We start from the raw sequence: 27569 nt of genomic DNA, 5'->3' as shown, positions 1-27569 counted from the left end.
AATTTCCCTAATAACATTTGCTTTTTTCTGCTTACTCAATTGTGAGAATATAGTATACAGTACATATAACATACAAAATATGAGTTAATCAACCATTTATGTTATTGGTAAGGCTTTAGGTCAACAGTAAGCTATTAGTAGTTAAGTTTTTTGGGGGGGTCAAAAGTTGTATGCAGATTTTCAACTCCCCACGGGTGTTCCTAACCCCTGTACTGTTCAAGGGTCAACTGTAATTGTTTCTGCTTGCACATAAAATAAAACAACTTTACAATCCATCTTTAAATAAAAACGTCTCTCAAAGCATCAAAAACTTAAAAGACTGGGGCGCCTGAGTGGCTCAGGTCATGATCTCTCGGTTTGTGGGTTCCAGCCCCGCGCAGAGCCCCACATCGGGCTCTGTCTGTGCTGACAGCTCAGAGCCTGGAGCCTGCTTTGAGTTCTGTGTCTCCCTCTCTCTCTGCCCCTCCCCCACTCACACTGTTTCTCTCTCTCTCTCTCATTCTCTCTCTCTAAAATGTATAAACATTAAAAAAAATTAAAAGAAAAAAAACTTAAAAAACTACCTAAATTCGGCACCAAACGAAACTTTTATTATTTTAATAACAGAAGCAAAGCCATTTTATGGTCACAATGGTTTTAATTAGATGCTATCTTATAAACATTTCAAAAACCCAAACCACTCAAATTCAACCAACCCTTTGCCACAGGGTATCTGGGGTACTGTTGCCTTAACACTAACCCATTCTCTGGAGGCAGCTCTATTAACTACTCCTGCTACCACATTCCATAGAGAGGTATTAGCAAGAATATTGGTTTCCCTAAGTTCCTCTTCATGAGAGTGATTAGGCCTCAAGAGAAACACGGTCTCAACAGGAGAGCAGAAATGAAAGGGCTCAAAACACCCTCTCATCTGTCTTTTCAGACAAGAATGCAGAGAACACAACCTTCAGCAGCCATCTTTTTTAAAAAAAGTACATGCAGCATATTTAGAATTCAGCTGTGTCACATCAGACTTACTGTTGGGAAGTGGATCATGAACAGAATCCAAAAATAACAGCCATTAAAGACCTAGCAACCAAAACATGTTTACGTATCCATTGAAAGCCCGGTGGTTTTGATTATATGGTGGAGAGCATAATCCACTAGTCTATTTTAGGTAAATTTTCCTTTCACCTTCCCTTAATATTAAGGCGTAAGATGATTTCTGAGTTTAGGGCCCATTGGGTAAAGTCCGGGCACAGAACAGATATTGAAATAATGCAAGATTCACATAGTTTTCGTCTGTTGGTTGGTTTTTTAAGGATCAGTCTCTTGAATTGTAATTTGCTTTCATTCCTTCTTCCAATAAGTGGTATACCGGAGCCACCGATTTTTGAGGCTTCTATGGCAGTAAGTTCCAAACCGTGTCTTGTAAAAATTACCATGGTCCTTATCGCCAGTCCTGGAATTTACATAGCCTTTTTAAAAAATTATTATTCTACCATTTCTGGAATAAAAAATTTGAATCAATGACAGAGGATTATACATAGCTTGAAGGCCTCAAAGGGGCTCCAGGATGAAACCATTTTCAAGGGATATAAGGAAGTTGGATGACAGGCCAAGGGTAGTTCGCTTTCCCAAATTTATCTTCTCTGCCAGATTTCCACTATTTCATATAACAGAAAGCAATCACAGTAAAGTGAGTCTTGCAGAGATCCTAGAGTTAAATTTTACTTAGATATTGGAAGAAACTTGGAAGAAGACTAAATATAACTAAAGAACTACAATTTTACCTAACCATAAAGTTCTGACATGCAAAGGAGTTACCTTCATAGACTTAAGCCGTAGTTTTCTATGCTTTTCTATGAAACAAGTACCTTGAATCCAAAAGAAGATAATCATCTCCCTGAGTACCATATCCACTAAAGGGAAAAAAAGCCTTTGGGACTTATACTAGAGGTTATAATGAGTCCTAACAACCAAAATACCAGCAGACAGTTCAGAAATGGGAGGAAGAATAGGGGAAGGAAAAGGCTTATGATAAACAGTACCCAACAATACAAAAGGAACCAAAGTAAAAAGTCCTACTGTTTTTACCACCTCTAGTCCAAAAAATGCAAAACAAAAAGAAACAAACAAACAAACACAAAACCGTCTGGGATCTCACAAATTTCAGTGAAAACTACTCTTTTCTGATAGACAGTCTGAAGAAACCTATTTAAACCTTTCTTCTTCAGAGAGCTTAAGAGATGATTTTCCATTTTAATTTCTTTAAGTCCTTGTCTAGGTGGTTTTCAGCATACAACATATAAGAGGGGCACTGAGTAGCTTAAGCCATGAACAAAGAAAAATAAATGTAAGTATGAGAAAAATAACTCTTTTCACCAAAAATGCAGATTTTTAAAGGGAGATAAGTGAAAAGGGTCCCAGGTATCAATTATGGAAATCACAGTAACTACTGCTATCAACACATCCACACACAAAAATCTGGAGGGATCAAGTTCAGATATATATTCTAATACAGCTGTTTGAAAATGGAAACAAATTTATCCTAATTTCTCAGGTGGCTTCTATTGTAAAAGAATAAAACATAAATCACACGGGGAAAACATCCAACCAACAATAAAGTTGAAAACTCTGACAAGGAAGGAAATATACCCTATGATGCTGAATACTTCAGAATATAATGGCTTTTTTAGTCTTCTCTGAAATTTTCAGCATTTACTGGAATGTGGAATCATCCTTCTGCCCATTCCTTGTCACCACCCCCATCTCATTCACCTCTCAAATTCCAATTCCTAGGAATCTCTGGAACTTAACTCTCTCTTTTTGTCTAAGTATTTACAATGTTTAATAGAACTAGTCTGCAATCTCACATACCACCAGTAAGTGTCACTGGGCAGTCACATGGCATATTCCTAACTGAACAGAAATTCAACCTTCAGGTTCCATAAAATCAATTCATGAAGGCAGATAAAACTTTCTTTGTATTCCTTTCTTCATCCTTTGTGGAACATGGCAGTAGGGAAGGGTCTAGGAAGAAGAGTTAAGAAGGTGCAAAATGGGGAAGAAGAAAAAAAAGGTAACTTCAACAAAATTACTTTATTAAAAAAGCATATAATGAAAAATATCTGACACAAAATGTACACATATGCAAATAATAACATGGCAGCTGACGAACAGCACAAGGCATTTCATGGCATAAAAGAGGGAAAATGGCTAAGAAATCTCGTAGTTCATATATTTGCTGCGACATCTCAGGTTCTACACTGGATTTGCCTTCCCTACATAGACAGATATCTGTCTTAGCTACCAGCAATGATTTTCTGGATCAACAGTCCAAAGAAACTTTTTTTTTTTCTTATTTAAAAAATCCAACAGATTCCAGCAAATTGTGGTTCACAATGAACGGGTATATTCTCGGCTGCCTATTCTAAATATGTTAAGCAGACTTTTATATCCATTGAAGGTTGAGGAAAAGATATTTCTAAACTTGTTTTGTATTTAGATGGATAGCTTTATAAAGGAGGAGAGAGCAACATGTATTCCCCAACACTGTGTGTCGGGAAACAAACACCAGTAGAATAACAATATGAAAGAGAGCAAGGCAGATTTCATTACGGTAGAGTGCCTACACTTCCTCATAACATGGATTTACACACTGCAAATCCTCTGATCTGATTACCTCCAGTGATCACGTAAAATACCGGCTTTAAACTCTTTGCCTTAGTGATAAAACAGCCACTTTGATTCACAACGAGACATTCACAATAAAGTATATTGTAAACGTACCTGTCCACAGCCCGGGGCATTGCACACAAACGGTCTGTCGTCTCCCATATTTCATATAGCAGAGCGGAGCTGAGGAGGGGGAGGCAGGGGGAAAAGTTATGTTAAATACGCTGGAGTTAAAAAAAAAAAAAAAGTGCTTCAAAAATATCAAGCCTAGAAACAGGTGCTCCAAGAATGCTGTCTATCAAAGCTATAAACACAGGCTACTTTGGGGAGACCCATTAGACAGGTGGCATATGATCTACCGCGCCTCAACTGAAACTTTTAATTAGAAAAATTTAGACCTCAATAGTCAAGGAATTTCAGACCTTTTGCTAGATTTTCCTTCTTTCTGCTACAGTATATAACACACTCCTCCAGTCTGCTGAATTACAACCAGTGCAGTTCCCTATGTCAATAAATCCACAGAACATTCGATGCGGAAGCCATATTTCTGAACTAGAGAAGACCAAAATTTGTCATTTAATTAATTAAGGGATTATAGGAGGGGTGCTCCATTTTACAGGGCTATAATCTGGCTCCCTGGTGTATAAACTACGAGACTGTTGGCAAGGGCCGTTTATCCCAGATTATTGCCAAAGAAAACAAAGCACCCATCCTATTGGGCTACACGGGAAATGATTTTCATTAATAAAAAAATAAAAATAAAAACCTTCTCTCCCCACTGGGAGCCTCCTTCTCCCCCCACCAATCGTCTGTGGCAAATGGAGAAATATCGGTGCCCTTCCCCCTCTAATTCTATTTATGGCTAGGTTTTTAAAAGCAGCAATAAAACAAATGTCGACTCTTTGGGGGTTTACTGGGTGAATATGTTCCGGCTGTTTGTGCTGCTCTCGGCCAGAGTTCTTGGGCTGCTCTGTTGCAGCCAACAGATGTGCGCTGCTGCAGGGGATAAAAGAAATGGCACTAAAAGGCATCACCATCCATCCTCTCTATTTCTCTGAAGAATTTAACAGGGCTTACACTGTTGTTGTTTTTTAATTATTGAGGCTAAACTCTTGAAATGTTGATAGACATTCCTTGTCAAAGAACAATAATTCCAATATGAATGTGTTGGGAAAATTTCTCATTTCCCAACCAGGAATAAAAATAGAGGTGGAGGTAGATAAGGATGAGACATGCAAATCCTAGGGAAAATATTCCTAAAAGATAAACAGTGTTTTGAAGGGATGGGGGGAAGGGCATAAAAACAGTCTTCATAGAATAAACTCCTAAAGGACATTTTTGAACATCCTTCTACAAGAAAGGGGTATAAAAGAATATTAACAAGGGAAGATGAAAGAGGAAGAAGAAGAATTTGAATATGCCTAGAAACAACTTCAGAACTGTAACCAAAATCAAAAGGTCAGAGTTAACCTCACTCAGGTCTGCATTAAAATAAAATGTTAAAATGCTGGACTGAATTTGGTAATCAGAAAAGCATGTTTAAAACTCAGAGGGTAGCTAGGTAACATCTCTTCTACTCTCTTAAGACTCACTCTGGGGTTGGAAACCAGTATTTCTGGTAGTCTGATCAGTAATTCCACAACTAATCAGTGTTCAAAATTGTGGGGTGCCCCATAAAATTGAACCGGCTTCTTAGTCATCTCTCAGGGTGATAGGAACAGGGTCTAACTATGAAGGAAACTGATGCTGCAGCATTGCTGTAATGGAAGGGAGCCTGTATGTACATAGGTGTACACAGATTTATATCACATTTAGCCAGGATAAATTGCTTCAATAAATTCTGTTCCTAGGAGAAGCCAGCTCCAGCTGATGATTGGGTACTGGGAAAATGAGAGCTTTATTCTTCTTCACACAGCCCCAGGACAAGGGGGCTTTCTGGTTTGTTTGTTTTAAATACGTGATGAGTTTTTTAGCACTTTCTGGAACTATGACATAGTGCAAAAAATAAATACAAGTAAATAAAAGTAAATAAATACAAAGACCAAGGCCACTAGGACTGAAAATTCAGAACATTTCTGGAAAGCAATTCGTCTCTGGAAAAATTCCTAACTGCTGTGCTGGAGATAATTCCACTTCCTACTCCCCAAACCTGCTTTCCTGATATAATCACAAAATGAGAATTTTATTTCAACAAGGTCCTCTAACAGATTTTCAACCAGGACTAAAACTACAAGGGCTAGAGCAGACATAACATAAGGAATCAGGCAGGATTCCTTCCTTTTACCTTGGTTCTGTTGAGGCTAAATGTTCTGTCTTCTACCTAGAAGAGGAAAAGGGTGCTTGCTGGCTGAGGATTAGGGCAGCACTGGCACAGAGAGGGATTAAATACACTCTGGAACAATTTCCCTCAAACCACAAAATTCAAAATTTAACTTGGTTTTCTTGGTTTTGTACAATCACATCACAATATATGGCTTCCAAATTTTATTTAACTGCATCCTTACTAGGAATAGAAATGCAATATCATGACTTTCTAAAAGAAAACAAAAGGCAAAACCAAGTTGGGGGAAAAGTATTAAATGTAACAGAAGCAAGCATTTTCATGGCTCTTTAAATACTGAAATCTGACAGTCACTAACTGGGATTTCCTGCTTCCTTCCCACTTTACTAGCTTTTGTTTTGCCATTTGCACCAAAAGGAAGATCACAATGGGAGGAAGAAGGCCCTCTTTCCTAAATACCCACAATTATTCTTAAATCATTCCTCCGTCTCTTGCTCTTTTTCATTTCCATCATTCTTGCTTTTTCACTTCAAAGTGATTTGTCTTTTTAAAGAATATTTAGCAACAACAATAATGATCTGTTCTCCCACTTAAAATTCTAGGGGCACCTGGGTGGCTCAGTCAGTTGAGCGTCCAACTTTGGCTCAGGTCATGATCTTACGGTTCATGGGTTTGAGCCCCATGTAAGGCTCTGTGCTGACAGCTCAGAGCCTGGAGCCTGTTTCGGATTCTGTGTCTCCCCTCTCTCTCTGCTCCTCCCCCACTTGTGCTCTCCCTCTCAAAAATAATAAACATTAAAAATAAATCCCGGGGCGCCTGGGTGGCTCAGTCGGTTGAGCGTCCGACTTCGGCTCAGGTCATGATCTCACAGCTTGTGAGTTCGAGCCCCGTGTCAAGCTCTGTGCTGACAGCTCGGAGCCTGGAGGCTGCTTCAGATTCTGTGCCTCCCTCTCTCTCCGCCCCAACCCACTTGCATTCTGTCTCTGTCTCTCGCAAAAATAAATATTAAAAAAAAAAGTAAAAAAAAAAAAATCCCGTTTACATCTTTTTAATTCCCAATCTGCTGCATCAATTGCTACATATAGAGAATGTGTTGCTTATTTCTATTTGATACTTAAAACAAATCTCACACATGAGAGAGGTCAAACTGATGCCTTCTCAAAAACAAAACCAACACATTTCTATAGTATAAACAGACTGAGACAAAGGTGAAATCTTGAATAATAATGCTGCCATTCACTAGAATGTAACTCACGGCCCATTTGTAACTGTACAACTTGACAAGTAGATCACTTGTCTGGGCACGACACTCAAGTCTGCTGTCTTCTCCATGATCTATTCCTCAGGATGAAACTCAAGCATTTTATAGAACTAGCCAACAAATGAAAGGCAAAGCATACATATATTGAGAGATACTTCCAAGGGGAAGTGAGATGCTTTCAGAGGAGATCGTAGAACAGGAAAACAAAGATGCTGAAAAAGGCTATCCTAGAGGCCAAGTCTGCAGAGAAAAAGGCTCATGTACTAGACTCACCAGAATGCATAAATGATAAAAATTACTATTTATTCAAAAGACAGAAAGTTATCTGAATGCTAGGAGAGAAGTGAAGAAAATCCAAGGTTCAGACACTGATTTTTATTAACTGGGATAATTTCATAAAATCTGTTACATAGTTTTGACAGAACCAGAAGTATATCCTAAAATGGACAATGTGCAAATAAGAAAACTGATTCTCTATGTGTACACACACACAGGTATATCTACACACAGGTATATCTATCCTTTTTTCTTCTGTTTCAATAGAATGAGGATGGAATCTGTCACCGAGGACTACAAAGTCAGTTCTCTGGACCCAGGTGTAATATGATTATTTCTTTAGTAACCAATTGCTGTTCATAAAATGGCCCAATTTTTGTAAGGAATAAAAGCCATACATGAACACACCCAAGGCCCTATTCTTAGTTCCTAATAACTAAAAGCAGATACTACTAAGTATATAAAATGAGAAGAACTTATTGATATCAAAGAACATTAATATTAAAGATTCATGAAAATCTAGAAAGGGTTCAGACTAGCTATCATTCATTCATTCAAAATGTATTACTTAGGAACTACTAAGTGCCAGGCAAAGTGGACATAAAAAGACAGAGGCACCTGGGTGGGTCAGTCAGTTGAGCACCCAACTTTGGCCCTGGTCCTGATCTCGCAGATGGTGTGTTCACACCCCACATTGGGCTGACTGCTGGCAGCACAGAGCCCACTTCGGATCCTCTATGCCCCTCTCTCTGCCCCTCCTCTGTTTGCACTCTCTCTCTCTCTCTCTCTCTCTCTCTCTCTGTCTCTCAAAAATAAATACACATTTTTTTTGAAAAAGACAATAATCCTTTGCAAAAAAAAAAAAGAAGAAGAAGAAAGAAAAGAATCTTTCACTCATCTGTGTCAAAGAAAAACTACAGCCGAACAGTAGTTAAAGCAGTAAAAAACAGATTTTATTCAGAACTATTGTAATAGGGGGAAAGAGACCTCAGTGCAGAACTGGGCTCTGTTCTAAATACATCATGGACAAGTGGAAATTTACAGCCAACGACCACAGTAGGGGTTAATGGATAGAAAATTACTAAAAGGAAATATCAGGACAAAGGGGGATTCTGGCTAAACCGACCTAATAAGATTTTTTTTTAACGTTAATTTATTTTTGAGAGAGTGGGGGAGGGGCAGAAAGAGAGGGGGCCAGGGGATATGAAGTGGGCTTTGTGATGACAGCAAAGAGCCCGATGTGGGGCTCAAACTCATGAACCAGTGAGATCATGACCTGAGCCGAAGTTGGATGCTTAACCAACTGAATCACCTAAGGCATCCCCAAATTCTTGCTAAAGATGGGCTAGAATGATCACATATAACCTGGGGGATTGAGAAAGATGGAAAACCTGATCAGATGTGAGGGTAATCAGATATCGAAGGCGGAGGGGGGGGGTTCTTGCTAAAACTGTATCTTACAAGAAAGTACACAGGTAGGCCTACAAGAAGGTTCTCGAACCTGACTAAAATTTGGTCAAAGAATCTTTGTCAACTGGCATAAGAGATGCCACATAAGTGGTAAGAATGATGGCTTAATTTACAAGTTCAATTAGTCAGATTGATCAGTATATATATTAAATCCCTTGCTATTTCTCTTATTCTTTGTGGTCATTTGTCAAGTTCCTTTGCTAGCCAATTCCAGAGTATAGACAAGAGCACACAAAAGAGGGATTAAAACTCTTGGTAAAAGGGGCACCTGGGTGGCCCAGTCGGTTAACCGTCCAACTCTTGATTTCAGCTCAGGTCGGCTCAAGTCATGATCTCATGGTCTGTGAGACTGAGCCCCGTGTTGGGCTCTGTGCTGACAGCTCGGAGCCTTCGTGGGATTCTGTTTCTTCCTCTCTCTCTGCCCTTCTCCCACTTGCGTGTGCACTCTCTCTCTAAACAAACATTAAAAAAAATAATAAAGACTAAAGTCTAATGACATATTTTAAGTATACACTTTACAGCTACTTTGTGCCTAAGGTACTTGATGTGACTTAGTACAACCAACTAACTCTATGCTTTCCTTATCATCCAAATAACATAGAGGAGGCTCCATAGTTTTTGGTTAGAGCTTTAAGAAATTGGGAGAAGGAAGCTATTTGTCAAATTAACCCTTCACTGGCCCTTGAAAACAAAACCTAGGCCAGAGCTGTTAAGATATATTTTCAAGTATAAAAGAATGCAGTAGAAAGGGCATCTTCATATAAGACTTTTGGGAGTACATACTTGAACAATCGTTCTGGAAAGCCATCTGGAAATATTTATATTAAGTGTCTTAAAATGTTTTATATTCTTTGAACAAATCATTCTTTCAGGACTTTATTCTGAGGTTAAAGCCCAAAACATGGATCACTTATGTATTAAAATGTTCATCATAGTTCTATTTGTAACAACAAAAAAGGAACGGAAATTAAACATTTAAGAAGAATGGATAAATATAAATTAAGATATTGCCTTACAATAGACTATATTTAAGTTGTTAAGAATAACGTTTCTGAAAGCTATCTAATGACATGAGAAAATGCTATACATTCTGTGGGGGGAAAAAAGCAGGCTATCAAATTGCATATGTGGGGCACCTGGGTGGCTCAGTCAGTTGGGGGCCGACTCATGCTCAGGGCATGCTGCATCAGGCTCTCTGCTGTCAGCAAGGAGCCTTCTTCTGCTTCTCTGTACCCCTCCCCCGCTTATGCTCGCTTCCTCTCTCTCTCTCTCTCAAAAAGAAAACAAACATTTTAATTTAATTTTTAAAAAAAATTTTAATAAAAATAAATAAAATTGCATATGCACCATAATTCCAAATCTACAAAAAAAGAAAACAAAATAGGGACAATGCCTGGCTGGCTCAGTCAATAGAACAAGTGACTCTGAGACTCTTGATCTTGGGTTCATGAGTTCAAGCCCTACATTGGGTGTAGAGCCTACTGAAAAAAAAAAAGCAAAAAAAAAAAAAATAAGCATAAAAAAGATAAGGGAATTAGCATCAAATGTTAATAATGATTATCTCTGGGTAATGGTATTCCAGGTGATTTTGTCTTCTTCTTTGTACCTTCAGAATTTTCCAAAGTCTACAATGATCACAGATTGCTTTTAATAAAAATACAGAATATGATGTAAGCTAATAAAAAAAAAAATGCTGATCTGCATGACTGAAAAAAAACAAAACATGTCTAATGAGTTTCAAAAAGGCCCACATCTGCTAGACTATTCCAAAGCACTAAACAGCATACTTACAAATCATATAAGGTTGTTCGTTCTCTACTACAAAGCAACAGAACCAACTGACAAATTAACAAGTTCAAAATGGACTACCAAAAAATCTTTCTAAAATTATAAACTAACAGCTCATATAGAAATAGACACAGTGGAAATTTAAACATAACGATACACAGGGTAATCAAGCAGTTCAAGATAGTTCCTCCTTTGTTACCTTCAAGGACTCATTTTCAGAATCCTATGAATGCTCCCTAACAACTAGTATTACTTATATTAAACATTCAGAAATGGCCCCATCCATTCATCATAAAGAGAATAAAGAGCTGAAACCAAGCTTAGCAGGTACTGAATGCCTTTCAGCTCAGCTATAAACAAGCTAAAAAGTTTAGACGGGCACCCAAACAGAGCTCTATGGGCTCCATTTCCTTATGATATTAAAAAGAAAGAAATTATATACAAACAGTTCTCCTCCAAGAACATAACTTTGGATACTAAGTTTCTGACTCTAAGATAATTTAACTGCCGCCAAGCAAAGAGTACAAACACCAAAGATCTCTACCACAGCAGTCTCAACATTTGATTCTCCATAGGATACTTGGTGCTACTGTGATTTGCATTACATCTAGAAAAATGATTTAAGGAAAAAATGCCAATAAACATATGAACTGTGAGACTATAATACATGTTATGTGAACCTCAGAAAACAAAGACTCAAGTTTTTTTTTTTTTTTTTTTTAATTTTTTTTTTTTCAACATTTTTTATTTATTTTTGGGACAGAGAGAGACAGAGCATGAACGGGGAAGGGGCAGAGAGAGAGGGAGACACACAGAATTGGAAACAGGCTCCAGGCTCCGAGCCATCAGCCCAGAGCCTGACGCGGGGCTCAAACTCACAGACCGCGAGATCGTGACCTGGCTGAAGTCGGACGCTTAACCGACTGCGCCACCCAGGCGCCCCAAGACTCAAGTTTTACTAGGCAGATTATTTAGGAATTGAAATTTCTGTTCATAAATTCTGAGTTTGTTTTCCACTGTGTTATTTAGCATAAAAACAGTTTAGCATATATTATTTCACTAGTACGTAAACTAACTGCCCCAAAAGGACAATATAGAAAGCACATACATCATTACAATCTTAAACTAACTTGCCTTACTGTTTTATATCTGGGTAAAAACACAAAGCGTAAAGCACTTTGCTAACTAACAGACTGGAAAACAGAGGTACAGAGTTATAAAAAAATGGGCAAAAGATGGGGCGCCTGGGTGGCTCAGTCGGTTAAGCGGCCGACTTCGGCTCAGGTCACGATCTCGCGGTCCGTGAGTTCGAGCCCCGCGTCGGGCTCTGTGCTGACAGCTCAGAGCCTGGAGCCTGTTTCAGATTCTGTGTCTCCCTCGCTCTGACCCTTGTTCATGCTCTGTCTCTCTCTGTCTCAAAAATAAATTAAAAAAACGTTAAAAAAAAAATTAAAAAAAAAAAAAATGGGCAAAAGATGAGTCAAGAGGTTGAGGTTGGCCTGAATCCTAGTTACCTATTCTCACACACCTGAAAGAAGATATAAAAATTGACAGCACATTTTTTAGGACTCCTGAAAGTTATATGACAACTTGTATATTATATAACTACTTCCAACTGAATTGTGTCTTTCCAAAAGTTTACACACAGTAGGTGTTTCTTACATGTTTATTATATAAATGAATGTCCAGAAATATGAATTTGAGGGATTATAAGTTCTTGGAGCATTGTTTTTGTCTAGGGAAATTAAATAATGTTATAGTTTTAACATTAAGTATATTTTATTATAAACTTTTTCAATTTACAATCCAGTTCTAGTATATGTCAAGGATTGGCAAACTTCAGTCTGTGGGCCAAAGCCAGCCTGCCACCTGTTTTTGTATGGCCCACAAGCTAAGAATGGTTTTTACATTTTTAAATGGTTGAAAAAAGCCATAAAGGGGCGCCTGGGTGGCGCAGTCGGTTAAGCGTTCGACTTCAGCCAGGTCACGATCTCGCGGTCCGTGAGTTCGAGCCCCGCATCAGGCTCTGGGCTGATGGCTCGGAGCCTGGAGCCTGTTTCCGATTCTGTGTCTCCCTCTCTCTCTGCCCCTCTCCCGCCCGTTCATGCTCTGTCTCTCTCTGTCCCAAAAATAAATAAAAAAAAAAACATTAAAAAAAAAAAAAATTAAAAAAAAAAAAAAAAAGAAAAAAGCCATAAAAAGAGTATTTCAGAACACATAAAAATTATATGAAGTTTGGGGTACCAGGGTGGCTCAGTTGGTTAAACGTTTGACTTTAGCTCAGTTCATGATCTCACGGTTTGTGGGTTCGAACCCCACACTGGGCTCTGTGCTGACAGCTCAGAGCCTGGGAGCCTGCTTCAGGTTGTGTGTCTCCCTCTCTCTGCCCCTCCCCTAATTGTGCTCTGTCTCTCTTTGTCTCTCAAAAATAAATATTAAAATAATCATCATAATTAAACGATACATGATGTTCAAATTTTAGTGTCCATAAAAAAAAGTTTGAAGGGCAAACAACCAAGCTTATCCTTTGCATGTTGTCTATGGCTACTTTCGTGCTACAATGGCAGAGTTGAGTACTTACAACACAGACCTCACGCCTGCAGAGCCTAACATATTTACTCTCTGGTCTTAGTTTGCAAACTCTTGATATTCATAAATAACTATTATTAATTAAAGTACATGCTTAATTAGGAGATCCCAATTATAAGAAATGTCAGAGTATATGTGTTAATTAATAAGAACTTTTATAATGTGACTATTTAACCAATTCCTTTTTATTTGACTACAAATTTTAGAAATTAGGTTTTCTTTTTTTTTTTAAGTAATCTCTACACCCAACATGGGGCTCAGATTCACAACTCTAAGATCAAGAGTCCTATGCTCTTCTGCTTGAGCCAGCCAGGCACCCCAGAAATTAGGTTTTCTTAAAATAAGATTAATTAATCTAGCTCTATAGTTCTCAATCTTTAGCATATTCACCTGGGCACCTTGAAAAATGCTGATTCCTATGCCTCCTGGATTCTCTTGGCTTTGGAACCCAAGAATCTACACTTAAAAAAACACCCTGGGTAATCCCAATGCAAATGGTCAATAACCCAGCATTTGAGAGGCACTAAAGTGGTTGGAAAGTTTAGTTCTTCCACATAGTAAACGCGTGTATTTTTCCAGTTTGGTACTATCAGACAGCAGTTCTCAAAGTGGGGTGCAGGGATGCCCATAGATCCCTGAGACCCTTTCAGAGGGCCATTCAAGTCATAGATGGGTAAACCATCTGTTTAAAGGGCAAGATAGGCTAATTCATTTTAACATAATAAAGTATTAAAAGTTCACAGGTGGTTTTAGATTCTACACAACAGCTAACCTTTAAGAAACTACCACATTTTAGGGGCGCCTGGGTGGCGCAGTCGGTTAAGTGTCCGACTTCAGCCAGGTCATGATCTCGCGGTCCGTGAGTTCGAGCCCCGCGTCAGGCTCTGGGCTGACGGCTCGGAGCCTGGAGCCTGGAGCCTGGACCCTGTTTCCGATTCTGTGTCTCCCTCTCTCTCTGCCCCTCCCCCGTTCATGCTCTGTCTCTCTCTGTCCCAAAAATAAATTAAAAAAAAAAAAAAAAAAAAAAAGAAACTACCACATTTTGGATTCTGGTATAGTATCAAGGAAAGACTATCTACAACTATCTGAAAAGAATCTTTCCTTTTCCTATCAAGTATCAGTGTGAGCCCAGGTTATCCTCATATACTTCAACCAAAACAACATATTGTAACAGACTGGATGCAGAAGCAGATATAAGAATCCAGCTGTTTTCTATTAAGCCAGATGTTAAAGAGATCTGAAGCCCTTCCCCTAAATTTTTTTGACACTATAATACAGTTATTTATGCTATCATTTTAAAGTAATATTTTTTCGCGGTGCCTGGATGACTCAGTTGGTTGAATGCCCAACTCCTGATTTTGGATCAGGTCATGGTCCCAGAGTTATGGGATGGAGCTTCGCACAGGACTCCGTGCTGAGCATGGGGCCTGCTTGGGATTCTCCCTCCTCTCTGCCCCTCCCGCCCTCCACTCTCTCATGCACTCTCTCTCTAAAAATAAATAAATAAAACACATTTAAAAATAAAATAAATATTTTTTCAACTGCTCCATTTTAATTTTTAGTATGTTCAATATCAATAGATATAACCAAGACAAACCAAAGCCCTTTGGAGTCCCCAACAATTGTAGAGTATAAAGGGATAGGTGCTGAGACCAAAAGCAGTTTGAAACCCATTGCTTTAAGAAATACACAAACAGTAGAATACCCTGGACTGATCAAAGAGAAGGTTAAAATTAATTTCTGGATTTCGAGCTCTGACATGCAGGGACAGGTTTCAAAAAAAAGGAGCCAGCTTAAATAGACCAAATAGTTTTGTAGCAAATGACTGAAAACAGATGGGAGTGAGAATTAGGCTGAATCATAAGTTAGGCAACACATGGCCAAAGCTTAGAACCTATCTGGAAGCAGCTTCATATAGGCAACTACTTGACTAGAATTTTTTTTTTAAGTCTCTCTAGGCTTTTGGAGGATTCAAGGAACTATTCTGAGCTATCCTCAGAAAAGTTAATAAAGCAAAGACAAAGAAGCAACAACTTGCTAAGCAGGAAGCAGAGTTAGAAATAACTAGAGAACATTATACCTATTTATGTTTGGCTTCAATATGCATTTTAGGAGTTGAAAAATTCCTGGAAAATGGTAAGCTGTCAAAAATCTAATGTTGGGGGCGCCTGGGTGGCTCAGTTGGTTAAGCATCTGACTTCGGCTCAGGTCATGATCTCACAGCTTGTGAGTTCGAGCCCCGTGTCGGGCTCTGTGCTGACAGCTTGGAGCCTGGAGCCTGCTTCAGATTCTGTGTCTCCCTCTCTCTCTCTGCCCCTCCCCCACTCACACTCTGTCTCTCTCAAAAAATAAATAAACATTAAAAAAATTTTTTTGGGGGCGCCTGGGTGGCGCAGTCGGTTAAGCGTCCGACTTCAGCCAGGTCACGATCTCGTGGTCCGTGGGTTCGAGCCCCGCGTCGGGCTCTGGGCTGATGGCTCGGAGCCTGGAGCCTGTTTCCGATTCTGTGTCTCCCTCTCTCTCTGCCCCTCCCCCGTTCATGCTCTGTCTCTCTGTGTCCCAAAAATTAAAAAAAAAAAAAAAAAAAAAAAAAAAAAAAAAATTTTTTAAATCTAATGTTGTGTTTTGTGTTTTTTCCTACTCATTTTCAGATAAAGTATCATCACTAAAACAATAAACCAACACCAGTCAACCCCAAAACACTAATCTTTTAACTTTTTTTAATGTTTATTTATTTTTGGGAGAGAGAGAGAGAGAGAGAGAGAGAGAGATCGTTCAAGTGGGGTAGGGACAGAGAGAGAAGGAGACACAGAATCTGAAGCAGGCTCCAGGCTCTGAGCTGACAGTGCAGAGCCTGATGCAGGGCTGGAACCTACGAACCACAACATCATGACCTGAGCCAAAGTCAAACACTTAACTGAGCCACCCAGGCACCCCAAAATACTAATCTTTAAGGATAAATTTAACATCTTCATGAACTTACTTTTTTTTTTTTTATGGACTTAATTTAAACAGACTGCAAACAACAACAAACCTGATAGACTTTAACATTAAACTCCAGTATGAGGTTGGTCCTAGATAAGAAATTGCTACAGTTATCTCATGATGACAATCATGGCAATGGTTAGAAACTGTCCGGGGGGTGGGGGTGGGGGGTATCTATTTTCTAAGACTGTCCACAGACTGGCAACACAGTGATCTGTTTGGGGTATTCTAATGTTCACTGATTGTCTTTCAACAGTCCCAAACACAGATGTATAAAATATCAACAAACTACTGCTTGCCCATAACTTAAAACAATAAAGAAAATGGTGCTACAGGAGACAAGTTAGTATCAGAAATACCAGAAAAACCATGTTAAATAAAACCAACATGGTGTCACTCAAGTTTGATAAAGCTTAAATAAACATTACTGGCAAGAAACTTGGTGCCAACACAAATCATTTATAGCAGTCATATGTTCTATCCAATAAATCATCCTGTTTTTATAATATAGTCAGGCATATTCCTATTCAAAAAGAATGATTACACTATTTTTTAATGTGAAAAAAATGTAATTTTTCTACCACATTGTAAATTTTAAGCCCCAAATACAGTATGACCAATTTAGCATATAAATCTCCTTTGTCCATTATGTCAGCAAAAAGCACTATACCAGATAAGAAGATATTAATAGGTAATTCTACTCAAAACAAGTTGGATTTTGTGAGAAGGTGGGGCTATGTCAAAACAATGTCCCACAGAGGTCCAAGCCACAAGCTCACAAAAAGTGACTTTTTAAGCTAAATCATGGCTCTTGTTAGACCTTCATAAATTGACATTTATTAAGGATAAATGCAGTACTGAATAGAAAAGGGAAACCTTTTTTTATTAACTAAACTCTACCTCCAACGTGGAGCTCGAACTCATAACCCCAAGACCAAGAGTCTCATGCTCTACAACTGAGCCAGCCAGGTACCCCCAAAAGAGAAATTCTATACATGCTTGGGTTTCAAATGTATGAGAACATTTAGAATTAAAATCACCAAAAAATGAGAAAAAGCTAACAAAGTGAAGTTGTGAGTCTCTAATGAGTTTTGTTCTCATACTAAGTGTTCTTATACCCTTCACAATACTAATGTAGTAACTCACAGTTGCCTTAGTTGGGAATCTTTCCTAGGTGTCTGCTTACAAAGCTTTAAAAACTACATAACAAACTGGTCTTTTCATAAAATTTTTCCTGAAATATAACACTCATCCTTCCTCTCTAAGGAAGCCAAGCAGTATACATTTACTTTCAAAACTAAACTGAATCTTCTTCATTGTATACAGGCAGTGGGTATATTATTCAAATCCTTCCCCCACCAAAAAAAGTTTCTAAACAAAAGGATAAACAAGAGAAGGAAAGGAAACAAAATACTATGACTTAAGGAAAGAAAAAAAAAACAAAAACATTCTTTCAATACAAAGTGTCCACCAGGGAAATTTTGGAAAGAAAGTATCATGATGAAATATTTAAAGACATGAAATGACCCCAATGCAAAATATTTGTTGTTGTTGACTTTTGTTTTTTGGGTTTTTGTTTTGTTTTGTTTTCTGGTGTTTTTGCTCAAAGGACTTATTTCTTGTCATTTATGTTCCTTACTTTTTTTTTTTTTTTTTTTAAATTTTTTTTTTTTCCAACGTTTTTTTTTTATTTATTTTTGGGACAGAGAGAGACAGAGCATGAACGGGGGAGGGGCAGAGAGAGAGGGAGACACAGAATCGGAAACAGGCTCCAGGCTCCGAGCCATCAGCCCAGAGCCTGACGCGGGGCTCGAACTCACGGACCGCGAGATCGTGACCTGGCTGAAGTCGGACGCTTAACCGACTGCGCCACCCAGGCGCCCCATATGTTCCTTACTTTTTGTTTAGCCATTCCCACTGGGTCAGTAGAACCATTTCAATTTCATTTTCTTTACACTCTATTTTTCTTCCTGATTCTTCAACAGTAAGTTCTTTGATCTGAGTTTCTATTTATGAATGTGTGGACTGGAAAGGACCTTGAGGGGTCGTCAAGTCCATCCTTCTGCTTTCCAGGAGAATTCGTAACTAAACAATCTCAGATGGATGAGAAGCTATCAAAAGAAGATGCATCCTGTCCCTAATGGCATGCTACTTTATTCTGCACAGACATTTCCATTCACAATTTGCAATTTTCTAAAAGTGAAAGTAAAAATTAAAACCCCAAAAGAGGAAGGTGCTTTAAAAAATGCATTTATCAGCTAAAACTGCTCAAACATAAATTCAACTATCAGGTCTAAAATTAACACACAGGAAAGTTGTTGGCTGCCAACATCGTCTTTAGTCCCTAGAGAGATGTCTTCTGATTTCTGGCTTATTGCTAGCACAATTTTACCTACAGCACAGAACATGGCAAACTTAGCCCACCACATCAATAAACTGTAATTATAAATGTCAATTTTGTGTGTGTGTGTGTGTGTGTGTGTGTGTGTGTATTTTCTTACAGGTGGTATAGGTTTTTATTCCAAACAGAAAATGAAAATTTAGGTCTAATTTGGAGGTATCAATATTATGGGGCAGCTACAATATAACTGTTACATGGGCAAAAGTTTAATTTTTTAATACGTAACTTAAAATGTTGAGGGAATAGGGCGCCTGGGTGGCTCAGCTGGTTAAGCGTCCAACTGACTCTTGATTTCGGTTCAGGTCATGATCTCACAGTCCTGGGACCAAGCCCTACGTTGGACTCAGTGCGGAGTGTGAAGCCTGCTTGGGATTTTCTCTCTCTTTCTTTTTCTCTCTCAAAAATAAATACTTAAAAATAAATAAATGAATAAATGAATAAAATGTTCAGGGAATGACATTTCTTCTTAAAAGTTTCTTTTTTTTCCTTCCTAAAAGTTTCTAAAACAGAATTTCACCTGATGACAAAAAACATCCAACTATGAAGAAACACTGTTAATCACTCTAGAATTGTTTAAAAAATAAAGAAAAAGTAAAAAAAATAAATAAAGCAGGACCAGCAATGTTCGAAATGGGAGGAAAATTACAGCTAAAAAATAGGGGAATTATTATTTTTTAATGTTTATTTATTTTTGAGAGAGAGAGATAGAGCATGAGCAGGGGAGGGGAAGAGAGAGAGGGAGACACAGAATTCGAAAAAGGCTCCAGGCTCTGAGTTGCCAGCACAGAGCCTGATGTGGGGCTCGAACCCATGAATGGTGAGATCATGACCCAAGCCGAAGTTGGACGTTCAACCGACTCAGCCACCCAGGCGCCCCCAAAACAGGGGAATTATTAAATAGATGGCTTATGAACAACCGGCAAGTAATGTAGTGATCTATAAACACTAGTGTAACATAGCTAGGTAGCAACTAATGTTTAACTTCATTTCTTTTTTTTTTTTTTTTTAATGTTTATTTTTGAGAGATGAGAGAGAGAGAGAACGTGAGCAGGGAGGGGGCAGAGAGAGGGAGACATAGAATCCAAAGCAGGCTCCTGGCTCTGAGCTGTCAGCACAGAGCCCAATGTGGGGCTCGAAATCAAGAACTAAACACTGAGATCATGACCCGAGCTGAAGTCGGACGCTTAATTGAGCCCAGGAGCCCCTAACTTCATTTCATTTTTTAACAGGTCACTAGCCTAGGAGCTCAGGGATAGGTCAGAGACAATATATTTAGATTTCAACAAGATACCTCTTCATATTTCACAGGAAATGTAGGTTAAGAACATAAAACAGTAGGTGGATTCACAATTGAGTTTTACCCGAAAGGTTGATTAATGGAGTGCTGATTTACACAGCATCACTCCACTCTTACTTATTTTTACCAGTGACCTAAAACAAACACATAGGGGTCATGTTTATGTCTTGCTTATCAAATTTATCTATCAATGATACAAATATGAGAATATGACACGAGGAATGGCCAAGAGGCTAAATAACATTATTAAGCTAAAACAATAAACACAAACTAACAAGATGACAATAACAAGGATAAATGTAAGGTCATCAATTACATGTAAAAAATTACACAAATCAATGCGATCTTAGACTTTAAGAACAGAGGTACCAAGTGCAGCAGAAGAGGCCATACTCTCCCTTGTACTATGTATTGATCAGATTATACCTGAGATGTCATTATTTCAGTTCTAGATAAGAAACCCTAAAGATTCAGGCAACCGAGTTGATGAGCAACATGAACTTTATTAAAAATGGTCATTTGAGGAATGGCTGAAATAACTTGGGATATCTATCCCAGTAAGAGAAGCCTCTCTTCATGGGACATAACCGTCCTCAAATATTTGAAGGGCTACCATGTTGACAAATAATTAGGTTTATTTATTGTAGCTGCAAATGGCAGAACTACAGAGCTTCAGCACAATGTAAAGAATGTTCTTTTTTTATTAAAAAAATTTTTTTTAACGTTTATTTATTTTTGAGACAGAGAGAGACAGAGCATGAACGGGGGAGGGTCAGAGAGAGGGAGACACAGAATCCAAAACAGGCTCCAGGCTCTGAGCTGTCAGCACAGAGCCCGACGCGGGGCTCGAACTCACAGACCACAAGATCATGACCTGAGCCGAAGTCGGCCGCCCAACCGACTGAGCCACCCAGGTGCCCCAAGAATGTTCTAAAAGTAGACCTCCAATAATGGGATAGGGTATCTGTGAAGTGGGGACCTCTTCCTTATAACATTAGGAAGTGAAAAGACCCAACTACCAGGGATTCCAAATATAATGTATTTTCACATTTATGAATATATTGATCCCCAAAGAAGCCTGCTGCAGGAAGACAAAATTCAAAAACCGGATGCTTAAAAATTGTTTTCCTTGACATGTTTCTAAATAGGTGGAAGACCTTTTCTCTTTTTTAAAGTTTATTTATTTATTTTTTAGTATTCTCTCTCTACACCCAACATGGGGCTCGAACTCATGACCCCAAGATCAAAAGTTGCAAGCTACACCGACTGAGCCAGCCAGGTACCCCGATGGAAGACTTTTTCATGAACTCTAAAATCATAATACCATTTTCAGAGAAACCAACAACAAAAGAAATTTATGCTTCTTCTTTCTTAATGAATGCTGCATTTGTTTTTCTCAAAGAAACAACATCTGCATCTTAACTTTAGTACCTTTATCAAGGGATAAGGGACAATTATATGCCAGCCTGCCAACTAGTCTCAAGAAGAGAGCTGTCTTTGTTATGCATGTACAAGGCAATGCTATTTGCTCCACCTAAAACTTCCTTGCAAGGAGAAGACTCCTCCTTTATCAGGCGTGGATGAGGCTGCTTGAACACTGACTCCCTCCTACTGAAGCCTAGGAAAAACTCAGTCTTGACATGTACAAAACAGTAACTTGTGCGAACTTCAGAGCAGCTGTGTTCAGGCAGAGCCAGGGACTTTACTTGAGGCAAAGCAGTATAGCTTAAGAGTTGGTTGAAAAAAACAATTTTCATTTTGGAAGCGGGAGAGGAAAGAGAAAGGAAGTACAAGAGCAGTATCCGTGAACATTTAAAAGCAATGGTAAACCAAAATGCTTAAAAATTACAACACCGAAACATCACAGGATGTAACCTTTGATCCACAAGCTTAAAGATGAGGAATATTAGCACTCTCTAGCTTTCTGCTAGGTGTTAACACTAATGAAGGAAAAAAGAATCTTGCATTTAATAGTGCCCAAGTTAAAGCCATCACAAATTCTAGGATGGGAGAATAAAACAAGGGACTTTGCTTCTTCACTGTATATTTTTTTGTGCTGCTGTCAGGCAAACCGCAAAAACGTCTGAATGCCCAATAGAACTGCTGTAAATGTGAAATACCGGAACCCAATTCAGTAATTAATGCCAAAGTGTCAGTAATTAATTAGTCTTAATGTGTTGTAGGGGCAACTTTCTGGCCAGGAGAAAAAGCTTCAAATGGTCCCTGAAAACCGAAGGTTAATACAAAGCAACACACTCCAGTTTCTCTTTATGTAACAGCTTTACCGGCATTTCAGACATTATTTTGCTTCTCAAAAGTAAAAGGAGAAGAGTAGGATGGAAAAGACAAATCTATGCAATAGAGAAGAAGTTATTAATTAATTGGCTGCATTGGTTCAATCCATTATTAAATACACAACTATCAAACAAAGGGCAAAGGCTTGTCCCTTTGCTGTACAGAATTAAGAACTGGTAAGACTACTTAGTATAGCTGCCAAACTTTTCTTTAGCTCCTTTTCTTACAGACATGTTACATTTCGCAATAGTCTCCACTTACCTTACATCCTCCATGTTTAAGTACAAATTGTGTTTGATTTCCTCAACACTTGCCCTAAGATATTATGACATATCTTTAGCTTCTGAGTCTAGACACAAAGGAAGAAACTGAATTTTTTTCACTTTCCTGAAATACATGTCCATCTTATTTACACCATTTAAAATATATAAGCTAATGAAAACTAACTACAACCATCCATTTAACAACTCTTCAAGAATATAAGTGGATACGACATTTAACAAAACAAACTTCAATTTAGTATATTTTTCTGTGCTTACAAGAACTGGAAAGACCGATGTCTTTATAAGAATTACTTTACTTATACTACTGCAAAGTTTTTAAACATAAGAATCAAGCGAGCTTGCCCAGAAAGCTCTGCAGACCCCCACAACCCTACACTTACTAGGACACAACCTTCGGAGATACTAAAATACTCCTCTATTAAGTAGAAAACAAACTTTTAAAGTTAGGAAAGTAGCAACGCGGCAATCTGGGTAGGAGGTGCCCTGGGAAGTAAACACCCCAGTCAGAGAACATAACAAGCAATTCAGAGCAACATATGACTCCCAATGGGGCTCCAACTTGGGCTGCTTAAGTCCCAAGCCCCCATCCCTGAGTTTAGGAAGATATGAGTGTAGGAAAAGGAAGAGAGAGAGAAAGGAAATCACAATAGAAGTGATGAAATTGTTCTATTTTTCTCCTCCTGTACCCCTATCCCACTATTCTTGCAAGCTGGTCACCAGACTAGGTACCCTATACACCAAAAGCCCCGAATCAATATCCTACGCTGCTTCTGATACCTAGGCTAAAAACGTTATCTATCAGCTGTCTCGTTCCCAAACACCACCTCCTTTACCCCCTCTGAATTCCTACACCCTTCTCAAAACCGATGCTTTTTGACTACTAAGTCCACCCCTATTAACTTCCTAAACTCATTCACTGAATCTTCTCCAAATTCAGACTTTCTCTCTGAAATCCTGTCCCTATGCTTTTTCATAATGCTGTCGAAATGCCAGGACTCCCATTTCCAATGATTTACTCCTACCTATCTTTCCAACCAAACCCAGTGCCATGTTTTCACCTACTCTCCCTACCTCCTGCCTATTACCCCTGGCTCTTCCAATGCCAAGCTCCTAACACCACTCTTTGATAAGCCTGGGTCTTCAACCAATTTAGTACCCTTCCCCTTCCTTCCGTTCCACTCCATCCCCTGATCCTCCCATTAGGCTCTACCAGACTTCCATTCCCTCAGGATTCAACTCCCCTCTCCTTGCCACGCCCTGTGCCCCCCGGGGCTACTTACCCCAAGTTCTCCCCACACTTCAGGCCTCTGGCCCCGCCTTCCCCCCCAAAGGAAGGAGGCGGTAGGAGGGAGAGAAGAGGGGCGGCACCCCGCGAGGTAAGGACGATCTCTCATTAGTGTTCATCGCCGCCAATCGTAGCTTCCTTCTCTTTTATTGGTCGGCGTTAGCCCATGCCCCACCCACTTCCTCAGACTGGGCCCGGCCACCGCCTCAGCGCCCCCGTCCAACACAGACTGGGAGGGGAGACCCCGGCCTGGGACACTGGGACTGGCCAGAGTTGAAAGGGAGACTCTGCCAGATCATGGACTAGTTAATGTTAAAAGAACTCACCCGCTGGTAGCTCCGTCGCCTCCCGCCCGCCCGCGTTCGGTCCCACAATCTGTCTCCAGCTCCTTCTTTCCCCCCTCAGCGGAGCAGATACTTTCTTCTCGTCCGGCCAGGGGCTCTCACCTCTCGCGAGATGTGGGGGGTGCTGGGGGAGGAAGGGCGAGATCCGTAGGACCTAAGTTGGAAAGGGGCCGAAAGGCGGGGCTCCGGAAAAAAGAAGGGGCCGGGCTTTCGGTGGGTCGGGCTCGACTGGGGAGAGAGGCTGAGCGAATTCGGTACACACAGGTTACACGTGTTTGGCTGTGGAATATAGGGGTAAAACGAAAGGGAAAGGGAATCCTTCCAGATGCCTGTAGTGGTGCAGATCCAAAAGGTAGCGTAAAGGGGCGCCTGGTAGAAGAGGATGCGATTCTTGATCTTAAGGTCATGAGTTCAAGCCCCACCTGGGGTATAGCGATCCCTTAAATAAATAAACTCAAAAGTGTATATTCAAGTAAACATACTAGGGAATGAGATTATTTAAAAGGAGCGCACTTTGGTTTCCCCTCCCTTGGCCGCTAAAGGAGCACACTTGAATAACAAGAGTTTTGGGGTACCTGGGTGGCTCAGTTGATTCAGCATCAGACTCTTGATTTGGGCTATGAGCTCCAGCCGAGAGACGGAGCCTGATTGGGATTCATTCCCTCTCTCTCTCTCTCTCTCTCTCTCTCTCAAAATAAACTTGAAAAAAAGAAAAATGAAAGATTATACCTAAATGAAGCTGTTTTAAAAGAAAAAGGGGGCGGGGAGGGACTTGAGGCGGATACACAAGGGGATTCAGGTTGCCAAACAGTTGAGTAATTGCATTTTCTTCTTTGCACTTAGAATAATATCAGTGTGGCCATAACTCTGCTATGTGTGTGACTGCATAAGGGGTGGGGATGGTAAGGGAACTGGCGACTTATAAATAAATGTGCAGGTTGTTTCTACTCTCCTCCAGAGTTATCACTTCCTTAAATGGAAAGTAGTGTGAAATGCCCTTAGCCCTAGAACTGGAGTGAATGTATTGGAAAAAACAAGCCACCTACCTAAGCAGTCCCAACCCTGTTATTTAGTTAGCCTGTGACTTCCAGCGAGATGATTCTCTGAATCTCTTTACTCTGGGGCTAGTAATCCCATTTTACTCAAAGAGTTGTAATGATCAAGTGAGATAAAATATATAACACTGGGAATTAAAGAACACTATATTTTTCAGTAAGTATTTCAACAAATACTTAACAGGACATAGTATGTGCAAGGCACTGTTCTAGGCATGGGGAGACGAGCAGACAGACCAAGTCCCGGCTCTGGTAGAAGTTATATCTTTGTGGGGAAGGGGAGACAGTTAATAACCCAATAAACACAAATATTTCAGTAGTGAAGAGTGCTTTCAGGGTAATGAGACAGAAAGTGGGGAGGTGGGGAAGCAACTTTTACTCCTGGTGTCGAGAAGGCCTCTTTGAAGAAGGAACATGTTTGCACCAGCAGTTGAATTATGAGAAGACAGCCTTGGGACGATTTTAGGTAAAGCATCAAATGGAAAGACTATATTAAAATTTTTTCTCATGTGGTAACCAAGATGGTACTTTAAAAAAAAAATTAGGGGTGCTTGGGTGGCTCAGTGGGTTAAGTGTCCCAACTCTTGATTTCAGCTCAGGTCATGATTTCACTGTTCCTGAGATCGAGTCCTGCATCAGGCTGTGCACTGACATTGCAGAGCCTGCTTAGGATTCTCTCTCTCCCCTTCTCTCTGTCCCTCCTGTGTACGCTCTCTCAAAATAAATAAATAAGCTTTCAATTATTATTATTTTTTAAAGATTTTTATTATATATATATATATATATATATATATATATATATACATATTTTTTTTTTTTTTAGAAAGAGAGAGAGAGCACACATGAGTAGGGAGGAGTGGAGGGAGGAACAAAGAGAGAGAGGGGGAAAGAATCTCAAGCAGGCACTGTGCTCAGAACAGAGCCTGAGGTTGGGATCATGACCTGAGCCAAATTCAAGAGTCTGACACTCAACCAAATGAGTCACCCAGTTGTCCCAAAAATTTTATTTCTAAGTAATCTCTACACTCAGCTTGGGGCTGGAACTCACAACCCTGAGATCAAGAGGCACATGCTCTTCCAACTGAGCCAGCCAGGGACCCCCAAGATGGCACATTTTATGTTACATGGGGTTTTGCCACAATGAAAAGACCAACCAAACAAAAATCAACTTTAAAAAGTTACCATAGGGGCGCCTGGGTGGCGCAGTCGGTTAAGCGTCCGACTTCAGCCAGGTCACGATCTCGAGGCCCGTGAGTTCGAGCCCCGCGTCAGGCTCTGGGCTGATGGCTCGGAGCCTGGAGCCTGTTTCCGATTCTGTGTCTCCCTCTCTCTCTGCCCCTCCCCCGTTCATGCTCTGTCTCTCTCTGTCCCAAAAATAAATAAAAAACGTTGAAAATAAATAAATAAATAAATAAAAATTTACCATAATTTTAAGTAGAATTGACCCAAAGTACTACCAATGGAATCTATTTTCTCTCAGGTAACTTCCCTCTACAGCGTTATATTAGTTGGCTTTCTGAACTTCCTTCCTGGGATATCGTCCATCCTCATAGCACCCTCTAAAAAGTAGAAAGAATCCAGGTGATTTCTCCCTAGGTAACAAAGGTGAAACAGAAGCATAGAACCACTTATGTTCTTATGAAGTGAATTGAGAAAAGTTGAGAGAAGTCTTGGCTTCCAATCTACTCTCCCCTGAAACAATTCCTAGTTAAAAGAATGCAACAATAGAAACAAATCCTCAGTGAAATGGGAGATTTGTATATAACAGAAGTGGCATTAAAAATCAGGGAGTAAAGGGGCACCTGGGTGGCCCAGTGGTTTAAGCGTCTGACTCTTGGTTTCAGTTAGGTCATAATCTCATGGTTTCTGAGATGGAGCCCTGCATCAGGCTCTGTGCTGACAGTGTGGAGCCTACTTGGGATTCTCTTTCTCCCTCTCTCTCTGCCCCTCCCCAGTTCTCTCTCTTTCTCTCTCTCTCTCTCAGAAAAAAAAAAAATGTAGAGGGTAGGGGTGCCTGGCTGGCTCAGTCAGTGGAGCCTGCAATTCTTGATCTCAGGATTGTGAGTTTGAACCCCATACAGGTCTAGAGATTACCTAAAAATAAAATCTTAAAAAAAAAAAAAAAAAGTCAGGGAGTAAAGGATTCTACAAATTGTGTTTGGACAATTGACTATTACTCTATACATACAAAATAATAAATATAGTAGCTAACATTTATAGATCTTGCTGTGTTCCAGGAACCATTTTATTTTATTTTTTTAAAAAATTTTTGGGGTGCCTGGGTGGCTCAGTCGGTTAAGC

General features: G+C 39.6%; 1 protein-coding gene across 3 annotated transcripts in view; it reads right to left on the bottom strand.

Annotated features, from left to right (window-relative positions):
- LOC131519499 (cyclic AMP-dependent transcription factor ATF-7) overlaps positions 1–24348 on the bottom strand; it is an 86964-nt gene extending 62616 nt beyond the window's left edge. Inside the window, exons 1-2 of one of the 3 annotated variants that reach the window (XM_058742581.1) lie at positions 24196–24348; positions 3772–3840 (exon numbers count right to left, since the gene is read on the bottom strand). In XM_058742581.1, the coding sequence (XP_058598564.1) occupies positions 3772–3819 (48 nt within the window). In that variant the 5' untranslated portion in view covers positions 3820–3840; positions 24196–24348. Of the gene's footprint in view, positions 1–3771; positions 3841–24195 lie in introns of those variants that run through there. The other 2 variants (XM_058742580.1, XM_058742582.1) reach the window with 2 other exon arrangements.
- Between the last annotated feature and the right edge of the window lie 3221 nt (positions 24349–27569).

Source organism: Neofelis nebulosa, chromosome 8 (assembly GCF_028018385.1).
Source record: "Neofelis nebulosa isolate mNeoNeb1 chromosome 8, mNeoNeb1.pri, whole genome shotgun sequence".
NCBI classification, from domain to species: Eukaryota; Metazoa; Chordata; class Mammalia; order Carnivora; family Felidae; genus Neofelis; species Neofelis nebulosa.
The sequence above is the reverse complement of the archived record's forward strand: the minus strand, read 5'-3'. Positions and strand labels throughout refer to the sequence as shown.